The 13,278-nt window shown below is 38.1% G+C and overlaps 1 protein-coding gene across 6 annotated transcripts in view; it reads left to right on the forward strand.

Moving 5' to 3' along the window:
* Positions 1–485, forward strand: part of FAP (fibroblast activation protein alpha) — a 73,397-nt gene extending 72,912 nt beyond the window's left edge. For all 6 annotated transcript variants that reach the window (XR_004350669.1, XM_032636963.1, XM_032636965.1 and 3 more), the window contains one exon: positions 84–485. Coding sequence is in view for 5 of the 6 variants with exons in the window: in XM_032636963.1 (XP_032492854.1) it covers positions 84–185 (102 nt within the window). In the remaining variant the exon portion in view is untranslated. The remainder of the gene's footprint in view (positions 1–83) is intronic.
* The last annotated feature ends 12,793 nt before the right edge of the window (positions 486–13,278 follow it).

The following is a 13,278-nucleotide window of genomic DNA, read 5'->3' on the forward strand; positions in this document are numbered from 1 at the left end:
AGGTCCTGAGAGAACAAAAAGCCAAAGCTGGATGCATTGTGTGTCTGCAGGAATAAAACAGGTTTCTTCCCTTTGTGTTTCAGTGGTACTCAGACCAGAACCATGGCATATCCGGCCTGTCCACGAAGCACTTATACACCCACATGACCCACTTCCTAAAGCAATGTTTTTCTTTGTCAGAGTAAAAACGATGCAGATACAGGACTGTATCACAATCTGAACACTTCCTATAAATGCCTCAGACTGTTTGCTTGTTTTACTCTTTATGCTGTTAAATGTTGGTGTAAACAAACAAACGAATGTTGTTCTGAAGGCTGACAGAAAATTCAGAGGACTCAGAAGTTCAACCTAAATATTGTTTACATTTTCTGGCACTCTGTGAAAGAAGAGAAAAGGAGGCCATGCCTTTTGTTTTGGGCACAGACAGTGTTTTATCACCTGTTCGTTTGAGGGGAAAAAGAATAAAGTCAGAAGTTAAAATGCTATGATTTTCTCAGTGTGCATTAATTTCAGGTTCCCGTTTCTATCAGAGAAAGAGATGCCTATGTTAGGCAAGTGCTTGAATAATATTAGGGTGGTCATGAAGGAGAAGAATCTAGAAGCAGTTTTGGATTTTTGTAATTAGAGCTCCAAATGCTGGAACACACAGCTCAGAGTATGCAAAAGCATTGTTCAGAAACCAGGTTGGCAATGCATTTTGCAGAGGCACCCTGACGTTTGCACTCTGTACTGTCCCTCCAAGAAATGTTTATTAAATTTCTCCCAGAAGATTTCTTCAACATTGCCAAAAGCATTTGATAAAGATAAAGTCAGAATTTTGGATCCAGGCTCCTTTTAAGAAATGCTTCAAATTTGGAAATGTTCCTATTTTGGATCCCTTTTTAGAATGAGTAATGGTTAACTGTTTTCTGATTGCTAAGCCACACCAAACTAAATAAAACAAAAAATCAGATAAAATGGACTTCAACAGCTGGAGAAGGAAAATGTTACATCTGGAGCTTATTCTGGGGTTTTAGTTCTATGTTACAGGGTTTATTTTGGAAAAGAAAAAAAAAAAAGAGCCATAATGCCAGCAATCCCAAAGGCAATGCTCTGTCAACAACTGTCCCCGTCAATTAGAAACACAGGCAGTACGCCATCTCTGTGATGGCCATGGAATTAAAAAGATCCACAACAGGTCACCAGAAGATGTCTTAAATGAATGCTGAAAGTATCATGAAGCCGCTGCCGAGAGGACTTTCCATTGACGTGGTTCCCAGCGTTCAGTTGCCCTGGATGATTTTTCCCCATCCTTGGTTTGATTCTTCCCAGTGTCAGGTAGAAGACCCTCACACCTTCTGTCATGCTGTATAACTAGAAGAACCAGTCCAGGCATGGAAACTTACAGCAGGCAGGGACCTCAAAGGTCATACACCACAGACTCTTCTAGAGTTTTCAGACCTTTCTCAGTCCAGCATTCTTTCTCCTATGACTTTCTGAAATCATGCTCCCATTCAGGCCACAGAGTCCCACCCACCTCACCTGTCAGGAAGGGTACTTCGTGGAGGTCAGGGAGCCCGGGCAACACCCTCACAGATTCAGGACTGGCCACAGCCCCTCCTCTGCACATCTATACAACTGCTGATGCCCTCAGGGTCAGAGGGAAGCTACTACTCTCCTTTTCTGTTCCACATGGAGCAGCCTGTGAAGCAAGCCCAAGAGATTTCTGCATAATTTTCTCCCCATTCGCTCTCTCCAGCTAGGAAGGGGAGACGAGCCAACAGCCCTTTCCTAACACTCTGTTAAGGGAGACAGCAGGGCAATTTTGTAATTATTATTTGTATAATAAGGAAGTCTTGTTACCCCAGCTTATCTTCCGCCTTTGTGGAATATGCAAACCTGGTGTTTAATATCAATGTGCAAGAAGTGGTTTGCAGCCTCAGGCCTTGGCTCCCACTGCCACAGAGGCAACTTCTACAAGACAGATCTAACTGCGTCATTTTCCCAAGTAGAAACCTCCAGGGATTCTCCATGGTCTGTAAAATAACATTGTAGATATTCTATGTAGAACATTTTCATCATCACAGAAAGTGCTATTCGATGGTGCTATCCTAGAGGAATCTTCACAGACCATATCTTGGAACATAGCATATGGTAGAAGCTCGCCAACCAGTGAATGATTGAACGACTCTGTCTTCATAGAAGACTCGGGTTTTCTACATCACCGTTGATGCAGCCTCCCCTGACCCCTCAGGCGTGCCTCGGGACTATCAGTGTGTGTTTATGTACTTATTCATCCATTCAACAACCATTTACTGAGGCTGTCTGTATACCTCACAAGGCTTTGAGGACACAGTGCAGAGCAGTGCAGCAACTAGAGTGGCAGGGTTGTTTTTTAATTTTTTTTTTTAACGTTCACATTTTGTACAGCTTTACTAGATTTTTCTTTTGGCTTGGAAAATAAGAGGTACATAAAGTACAAAGATTTTAGTAGAAAATACGAAATTAAAAGGGATGATTAAACGTCTTACCTTTTCCATCTGTAGGAAGTGAATTATAATAATAACTATCGTTTGCCACATTTTATTCTTTCATATGTGATTTGGGGAGGAGGTTGTCCCAGCATCCTAATTCATGCTGCAGGGTAGAATCATCCTTCACATATCGCAAACTAGGGATTTTCATGCATTCATTCAACAAATGCAATTGCAAGCCACTGACTCAGGTACTATAGGTGACTCTCCCCCGCAGATGACATGTATGTTAAACAGTATGCATATCTGTGGGCAGAGCTTAAGGCTTGTAAAGATGAGATATGAATGTGAGTAACTACAATGCAAGTTCAAATGACATCAGTACTCTGGGGGTGAGATTCTAGTAGGTGTAAGAGGAAAACCATAAGAAATGATGCCATTTCAAAATAACCTCAAATGTCAACCCTGCAATGCTGGCCTTAGAGCTATTTTTAAAGGTTTCAAAATTCTAAATGATCATCAAATATTTGTCAGAGTGAATGAGAAAAAAACAGCAAAAAAATGGGTATCTTGTTAAATTTAATACAAATGAAGGAATTTTGATTGAGGTTTAAATTTTTAAAAAATCTTCTCCAAAGTATAAAATGTATGATTTATTTCCTTCAAGAAACATTTTTTGAGAACCTATACTGTGCATGGAAGTATTCTGGGTACTGCAGGGGTTACAAAGATGAATGTATGTGACAGGTTCTCCATTTCTAGACTGTTTCAGTAAAGGCAACTTAACGAATCTGATTTTCCCAACATTTAAGCATTTTTCAGAAACTGACAGATCTTTATGCAAATGTTGTTGCCAAGCTGTTTGTAATGGTGAAATTATACTTTGACAGTAACTCTTTAAAATATATTAAACTCAGCTAAGGTTTTTTTTTGAAATGTTGCCAATTAAGTGACTTTAATGAGCTTCTTGATGGTAATGTAATTAAAATTCAGATGTTCTAATTGTAAAAAAAAATACAGTTCCGGGAAACAACAGTAAAATAAGCAAATGTGAAATGAAGTAGGGCTAATTTAAACGGTGATTTTGTGGTCTTCTGAGAAGATTCCACCAAAACAACATTTTCAATTATCCTGTTTGTAAAGAAGAAAGACGGCACCTAACAGATATTTTAGATGTATCCAGTAAAGTAGATATTTTGAGTTTATCTAATAAAACAGATTTTTAAATTCTGAACACAGTAAGTCATTCTCTGCTTGTGAAAGAACTGCTAAAAACACTTCCTTGGCTTTATGAACAGGTACCCTAGCAATCTGAAGTGAAATAATTTCTAATTCAGGGAGAAATGAGTGCCTGGACCTTACCAAGCTATTCATGGGGAATAAGATCTGGCTCCTAGCAAAAGTCTCTACTGACCACCTGCTCAGATTATTGGCATGCCATATTAGCTTGCTGGTCACAGGCACTTCTTTTTGACACACAGGTATGTCGTTGGCAAGCTAGAGCAGTATGATTTCATTCTATTGGCCTCTAGTTAATACCCCATTACTTACTGTACTCACTTTAAAAGTGGCTTTGACAATACATGATTTAACACATATTCGTTGGTGCAGCAGTACAGCCTTTGCTCTGTGGTTATACAGAGTCCATATCACATTCATAAGAGGGAGGGGTAATCAAGCCGAGGTCATGCTGCCGTGGTTTGACAGCTCATGTTCCTACTTTCATAATTACTGGTCATTGACAAGCAAAGCCAGGAGCATCTTTGCTAGCCATGATTTATTGGGGGTAGGAATTTTTCTCATTGTTACAGAAAGTGAATTTTTGAAATAAATGTCTTAACAAATCATTTAAAAGGATATAAATGTTATTTATTCGCTAAAAAGCTACTATTCATTCACTCATGATTCCGTTTGTTATTGAAACATCCTTTCAGATATTCGTGGACATAATAGAAAATTTTAGGTAGGTCATAAAATTTGTTTGTAACACACTGACACTTGGCTAAATTTCCAGCTGTAAGAGATGATGCTTTACTATATGCAAGTACTTTTATATACCGACAGGAGACAACGCTGCTCTCTCATTTTCTTTAGAAGATTAAAGCAATACTTTGCAATATTGCAAATGCCTCCCTTTCAAATGAAATACAAGACAGCTCACGTGCCAATTCTTTTAAATGTAATATGTTCATTATAACTTATTTTAAAGGCAGTGGACTGTAACAGGTAAGGGCACAGATGCTAAAGTTAGACTACGTGGTTCCAATCCCAGCTCAGCGACGTACTAGCTGTGTAATTTTGGTGAGTGTTCATACATTCTTTCTGCTTCGGTTTTCTTATATGTGAAATGGGGACTAATAATAGTTCCTATCCCATAGCATGATTTGGAGGTTGAAATTAGTTGTTATTCATAGAGCTCATAGTGTCTGGCATATAGTAAGTATTTTGCAGGGGTCTGCCTAGATACATAAAGTAAACCAACTTTTTAATTGGCATTTTCAGTAAATTAATTCTCAAGAAATTAATAGTTTAATCTGAAGCCAATCATTTCTTTCCCATATCAGTGAGTTTAGTAGAAGTATGAGAATCATCCATCACTTAAAAATGAATCTCTGTCTTTTTCTGAAACAATGTGGCCTTTTAAGAAGAACCCGTACGATGAGGAAACTCATCGACCCTGAATGAATCATTTGACAATAGTAATATTGTCAATATTTGAAAGTAGTAGTGGAAACACCCTGAGGGAAGACAGACCACCAAGGAAATGTGTGCTTGAAGGACACGGACAGTTCCCTCACCCAGCTTCACAAAACAACCTACAAAGCACCACACGGGTCCTTCTGCTCTGGCTCTATCTCCACCTGCTGCCCTCCAAACTCCAGTCCCACTGGTCTCCTTCCTGGTTTTTTGTGCAGACCAAGCTTATTTCTGTTTCAGGGCCTCGAATGTGGATTTCTCACATTTTCATTTGGCTGTGTCCTTGCCCATCGAGGTCTCAGCCCATGTGTCAGCACTTTAGAGAGAACTTCTCTAGCTTTAATGGTCACTGGATTTACTGTTGCTTCTTCCACAGGCAGAGACTTCCAGCCACAATATCTAATTTTGTTTGCTTAACAGCACTTATAACCAGCTTATAACTTGATAGCACTATAAAGCATGTTTATTTAGATATGTGCTTGGTACTTAGTTCTCCCACTCAAATATAAGCTCTCTATAAGGAGTGACCCTATCTGTCTTTTCACCTCTCTGCACCCAGGGCCTTGATAGACTTTGGAATAAGGTAGAAGGAACTTGATAAACATTTGCTGAATGTGTTCCCACATTTTGCCAATAGGAAGGCCTATGAAACTAGAATCCTTATGTGTGATCTCACAGTGGAAACAGATCTCACCCTTTCTGGAAATGAGTATGTAATAGAAACTTGCCTTTTCCCCTTCAAAGCGAAGAGAAAGAAGAAAATCCTTGAGCAGCAGGTGATCCACAGTCAGGAGAATGGGGTTAGGGAGGACATGAATCTTAGCCAGAGGTCTAAGAGGTTGGTCTTTGGGACTTCTCTGGTGGCACAGTGGTTAAGAATCCACCTGCCAATGTGGGGGATACGGGTTCAAGCCCTGGTCTGGGAAGATCCCACATGCCGAGGAGCAACTAAGCCTGTGCGCCACAACTACTGAGCCTGCACTCTAGAGCCTGCGAACCACAACTGCTGAAGCCCATGTGCCTAGAGCCTGTGCTCCGTAACAACAGAAACCACCGCAATGAGAAGCCCACGCACCACAACAAAGAGTAGCCCCCGCTCCCTGCAACTAGAGAAAGCCCACGCACAGCAATGAAGACTCAATGCAGCCAAAAATAAATAAATAAATTTATTTTTAAAAAAGTAGTAAAAAAAGAAGTAATCTCTGAGAATGTACCTTAAAAAAAAAAAAAAAGAAGTTGGTCTTTGGAACAAAAAATAATTTGGGTTAGGAAATAGAAACCAGCCTACTGCACGGACCTACCCCTGATTCTCACTGCCCCTAGATGACTTCGTGGACTGGGTAAGTTTAGCACAGTATGTTGAGACTGAAAAAAGTCAGATAAGTCTCTGGAATGCTATTGATTATTTTAGCATCTTTCATTTTTTTTAAAGCATTTAAAAAAATATATTTCACTTAATTAATATATTTCAAGTACTAGCGGTTTCTTTCACCTTGTAAAACAAGGATACTCATGCTTAACACTGTTTCTATCTCCTGATCAGATAGATCATAAGTTCAAACCCTGAATGTTTGATTGGTTGGTTTTTTTAAATTCAGATTGTAAACTTGGAGTTATCAAAAATAAACCAGTGAAATATATCTTCCAAAAGTTGTACAGTTAAGATCATATTTTTCTAGGTGACCATTCAAAATGGGTGAATTGAACTTTCCAGGATCCAACTGATACAGCTAAGTGTGGCCTTGTGTATCTTACAATTCAACAACACAATTAAAAAATGGGTAAAGAACATGAATAAACATTTTTCCAAAGAAGTTATACAAATGACCAACAAGCACATGAAAAGATGTTCAACATCCTTAGTCATCAGAAAAATTGTAGATCAAAACCACAATGAAGTACCACTTTACACCTACAAAGATGGTTATTGAAAAGAAAAGAAAAGAAAAGAAAGGAAAAGAAAAGGAAAGAAAAGAAAAGTATTGACAAAGATATGGATAAATTGGAGGCCTCATATACTGCTGGCAGGAATGTAAAATGGTTCAGCTGCTGTGGAAAACAGTTTAGTAGCTCTTCTAAAAGTTAAACATAGAATTACTATACAACCCAGCAATTCACTTCTAGTTGTAACCTAAAAGAACTGAAAACAGGTTCTCAAACAAATACATGTATAGGCATACATGTCCATAGCAGCACTGATTCACAATAGTCAAAAGGGTGCAAACAGCACAAACGCCCATCAGTGGGTGAATGGATGAACAAATTGTGGTATATACACATAAAGAATATTATCCAGCCATAAAAAGAAGTACTGATAGATGCTACAATGTGATAGATGCTCGAAAACAAGCTAAGTGAAAGAAGCCCAGACACAAAAGGCTACTGTATGATTCCATTTATTTGAAATATCCAGAATAAGTAAGTCCACAAGACAGAATACAGATTGGTAGTTTCCTGAGGATGAGAAGAAACTGCTTAATGGAGAAGGCATATTTTCTTTTGCAGTGATTGAAATGTTTTGGTACTAGATGGAGTTGGTGGTCACACAACATTGTGAATGTACTAAATACCACTGAATTGTTCACTTTAAACAGTTTGGTTTTGTTATGTGAATTTAATCTTAATAATTTTTTAAAAAATCTAGTTTTAAAAACTCTATTTGTAAATATTTTTGGCATAAGTAATCTATGATAATTATGACACCCTTCTAGAATCAGTAGACTCAAGTTTTTTTTTTTTTTTTGCGGTATGCGGGCCTCTCACTGTTGCGGAGCACAGGCTCCAGACGCGCAGGCTCAGCAGCCATGGCCCACGGGCCCCACTGCTCTGCGGCATGTGGGATCTTCCCAGACTGGGCCACGAACCCGTGTCCCCTGCATCGGCAGGCGGACTCTCAACAACTGCGCCACCAGGGAAGCCCTAGACTCAAGTTTTTAATCTAAAAGAAAGGTATATTTTAGGAAATTAGGCTCTTGGGTGCTTTATAAATATTTATTTTGATCCATCCTCATTGCCAATAAAAGGAATATTTTTATTCTCAATTAAAGAAAAAATTTAAATTTGTTATACTTATTTAACCAGGTGTCGTTCACACCATCACACCTCTGGATGTGGACGAGAGAAAACCCATAGAATTCACCCCCTGAGTCATACCTGACACCTCATGAGCATTCATAACAGACTTTTCAAATACCAGATATTCGCTTGTCTGCCTCTTAAATTCTGTTCTTCCAACTTCCTCCTCAACCGCACTCAGTATAGCAGTTCTTCCAAAATGACTCTTTCCAATACCCAACCTCAGGCTGCCTCCTTCTTTGCTCCTTGCATTCTGTTTTCACATCAATCTAGAGAAAACTATAAGAACAAACTCTCTGCCAAGACCTGTCTCATTCCCTTACTCTGTTCTCAATCCTATGTTCTTTCAATGTTCCAGCTTCTTCATCAGAAAGTGAAATCTGTAGCTGTTGGAAAGGGTGAAAAGTCAATAGGGTGACATCTCCAAAACTCATGGATCTGATTCTTCAAAAATGGAATCTCCACAGTCACTTTAGAAAGCACTCTGGCAGTCACTTGATAAGTTAAACATAACCCATCAATTCTACTTCTAGAATTCTTCTTTAAAATTCTTCTAGAATTCTACTTTACCTAAGGGAATTAAAAGCATAGTCCGGACAATTATTTAGAGCAGCATTATTCACAGTAGCTCAAAAGTGGAAACAAACCAAGTGTTCATCAATTGATGAATAGTTAAACAAAAATGTTATGTATACATATAATGGAATATTATGCAATCATAAAATGCAATGATGTATTGATTCATGCTACAACATTGATGAACTTTGAAAATATTATGCTAAGTAAAAGAAGTTACATGCATGTATTGAGCAATTCCATTTATATGATATGAGCACAGAATAGGCAAATATACAGAGAGAAAGTACTTCAGTGGTTGTCAAGAGCTGTGAAAGGGGCAGTGGGGAATAACTGCTAATGGTACAGGGTTTCTTTTGAGAGTAATGAAAAGGTTCTGGAAGTAAGACAGTGGTGATGGTTATACAACATTGTGAATAAACCAAAAATCATACACTTTTAAAAGCTAAACTATAAAATACCTGGAATTGCCAATTGTTTATTTTTTAGTCCTCTTGCTATCTTAGCCATCTGGTGGCTGCGCATGGATTCAGACAGAAGTCAAGGCAGATTCTGAGGAGGTTAGGAGATTCTGCTGGGATTCCCACCACTGCTTTGTAGAGCCTTCCTCTAGAAAGGTAGTAGGATCTGGATTCAGATCCAGATGCAGCTTTAAGCAACTTGGTTACCTGTTCTAAGCCCTTGCTTTGTTATTTGTAAAATGGAGGAAAAAATATTTAACTCACTGTGTATTATGAGGATGAAACAATAATATATTCAGAGAGTTTTGCTTTTAGTAGACATTAATAAATGGTAGCTATCTCAATTATCTTAGAGTACTTGCTCCTCAAATATTTTCTACATTGGTTGCCTATAACTAAGCCAATATATGAATCACAGGTGAAAATGTAAAAAAGCAATCACCTAATCAAGTGGCTGGTATAAAGTGCTACCCCTGAAATGAATGGCTTTACGCTTTCATCCATGTGCTAAGTCAAACATTGCCCTGAAATTATAATTTATACTTGATGGTTTTCATTAATGTCAACTGTCCTAAATGATACATTTATGTAGGACAACTGTCCAGAAGAACATTAGATGTAAATTGCTGCTTAATAAATCAAAGCCACATTTAAGATATTCAGTGAGTTGCTTTTTGCTATGCATTATGCCTAGTGTTGAGAGGAAGCGGTGGAGCAAAAGGTCTAATATCCAGACTTTGACTGCTAGAGTTCGCTGATCAGTGTTTATGGAGGAGGGGGATGCTGACCATGCACTAGATTTAGCATTAGACAGGGCTCACAGTTAATACTCTGGTGTGCTCTATGAGGATAAAAAGATTTCTATTAAAATGGAAGTGAAAAATCAGTCTTTACTTCCTCTGACAGCATTCCAACAAAGAAACAATTTACTTTTCAGTCCGAAGGAGTCAGGATTAGAACTCGCTACTGAGGCCATAGAACTGTTTCTGAGTTCAGAGCTAAATTATTTGGGGTAATTTATTACAAAATGAAATTGTAGAAATTAATTCTCTATGTTTGAAGAATAAAATAGTCAACCAATGGATTGTTTTAAATTAGATAAAATTCTACTTAAAAATATGATAATAGCCTAGAGGGCTTTATAAATTAGCCTTCAGTCTATGATTATATCATTTCAATATCACCAAAAAAGTGGGCATATCTTTGCAATACATCTGATAAAATATGATGTGGCAGCACCAGCCCTGATCAAGCTTCAGGCAGAGGGCAAGCCTGATTATAAGACATCATGAATAAAAAAAGTGTTCATAACTCCATTTTGCACTTTCAACATTTTTTAGGATACAGATTTCAAATTTTAAATATTCTAATGGCTGAGGTTACTTCTTTTTACAGAAGTCTTTGAGAAATTGCAATGTTTTAATTGGTTCACATTAAAGACTCTTAGAAGCTTGAGGGAAAAAAAGTCTTTCCAGATGAGCAAGAGGTTGGATAAATGTAATGACATATGGTTTGTTTTTTATAGTCACAATATGCGAAAAATAGAAGCATAACACATGTATTCAATGATATATATGTATTTATACATATAAATATATATTCTGATTATAAATTATGAGATACGATTATTTTGTATCAATGTGATTTTGTTTTCTTTCTCTTTCTTGTTCCCTTTATGAATAAAAATAACAACTGAAACTTAGAACAATTTTAAACATCTCATTATACCAGGGATCTAGCAAGAGATAAAATCAACATATGCAAAGCCATGATGCCGTACGGTCCCCTCCTCAGACTTGTGAGCTGGGCTGTCTACAGGGTCTCAGAGCCTCAGGGTGGGAAAACTGTCCGTTGATCTTATTACGGAATTTCCCCTCACCCAGCAGGCTTCTTTGGAATCATTCCAGATGAAAGGGTCATGACCTGTTTCTTAAATATCTCTCAGTAAAAATCTATCTCACATCCTCTGGCAAACTCAGAACTCGCCTTGGAAGTTCTTCTTTTATTGCCTCTGGACCCCTGCGTTCATCAAGACACTCAGGAGATGTGAAAGGCATCTGATCATTACGTTTTATGTACTCGATTTTTACAGTTTCAAAGGGTTTCGTTAAATCACTCGCTATTTTTTTCTTCCAAGTTAAAAAAAAAAAAACCTGAGTTAATGTAAACTTTTCTCTCACATGCTATAGATAATTTTTTGGGGTGGGGAGGGGTGATCTTTTGCAGGCTCGTGGGTTATTTTCAGAAGATCCTTGTTATGGAGAAGAGGAATAGCATGCATATTGAGAGGATTACCTCTAAGAAACCAAAAATGGACCTCAAACTCATCGGGAAAGTGTTAGTGGTCACTATTAAGTCTTACGTGAGGGCGGAGGCGTACCCTAGGGACAGACCTTGAAAATGATGGAGAAGGAGCTGTGATCACTATTCCACTACCTCTGAATGGTGGTTCTCATACCCTGCCTTCTTGAAGTTGTTTTTCCATTACCCAGGCCTGGCCCTGTGCTACCAATTTACCTCCAAGCTTTGTTGCCCCCATGTGTCTCTGAACTTCATTTACCTTACCTAGCTCATCCTTGGTAACTGAAGGGTCAAACTCTTTAGCTTCCAGAGTAACTGATTAATTGGTGCTAATGGCCCACCCACACATTAATTTTATTATAGCTTTAATTTAACTTTTTAGTTTGGAAAATTTCAAACGTGTCTAAAGTAAGTAGAATCACATAATAAAACCTCATTGTAATAACCCATCAGTCAATTTCAACGATTATCAATATTCTGCCATGCTTCTCCATACCACTTTTAATTTTACTATTTTTTCTTTTAGTTAAAATTTACATAAATTGAAATCACAAATCTTAGCTGCACTATTTTGACAACTGGACATGCCTTGGTAAAACACACCCCTTTCACGATATGGAATATTTCCATCGCCCCAGAAAGTTACCCCCAGACTATCCTCCTCTTCCAAGAGACAACCACAGTTCTGGGTTTTATTTAATCTTAGTTTTGCTTCTGCAACTTCTGTGAATGGATTCATACTGTATGCAGTTTTTTGTTTGTTTGTTTGTTTGTTTTGCAGTACGTGGGCCTCTCACTGTTGTGGCCTCTCCCGTTGCGGAGCACAGGCTCCGGATGCACAGGCTCAGCGGCCATGGCTCATGGGCCCAGCCGCTCCGCGGCATGTGAGATCCTGCCGGACTGGGGCAGGAACCCGTGTCCCCTGTATCGGCAGGTGGACTCTCAAGCACTGCGCCACCAGGGAAGCCCCTGTATGCAGTTTTTTGTGTCCACCTTCTTTCACTCAGCATCATATCTGTGAAATTCATCCATATTGCTGCCAATATCTGTTATTGTTCAGTAGGATTCCATTATATGAATTCCATACCATAGTTTGTCTATTTTTTCTTTTGTTGATGGATAGTTTGATTCTTCCCAGTTTTTAGCTGTTGTGAATATTTTTATACATGTCTTTTCGTGGATATACGTTTTCATTTCTTTTGGGTAAAACACCTAGAAGTGGAATTACTAGGTCAAAGTGTAGCTGTACAGTTAGCTTTAAAGCTTAAACTTTCATCCCTTTTTAAATTGCATTTTTAAGCATTTTGAATAATTAAATAAAATGGTAAAAAATTCCAGACGGCATAACAAATATATATTAAGAAGTATTCTGTGTACTCTGTTCCTGTCTAGCCCACTGCTCCACACTGCCTCCTACGTATGCACTTTTATTAATCTCTTGTGCATTCTTCCAATTTTTTTAAACACAGTGATGAGTAAATAAACATACATTTGTCCCCTTCCCTCTTCTAACACAAAAGGTAACCTACTATATATCCATAATATACCTTCTTATTTTCACCTAACAACATATCTTAGAGACTTTCCATATTGGTGAATAAATAGGTTCCTCATTCTTTTTATAAAAATTGCTCTATCCATGGCCCCTTGGATTGGTTCCAACTTGTTACTACTATACATAGGCTGCAATGAAGAAACTTTTACCTACATCATTA

Source organism: Phocoena sinus, chromosome 7 (assembly GCF_008692025.1).
Source record: "Phocoena sinus isolate mPhoSin1 chromosome 7, mPhoSin1.pri, whole genome shotgun sequence".
In the NCBI taxonomy this organism is placed as follows: Eukaryota; Metazoa; Chordata; class Mammalia; order Artiodactyla; family Phocoenidae; genus Phocoena; species Phocoena sinus.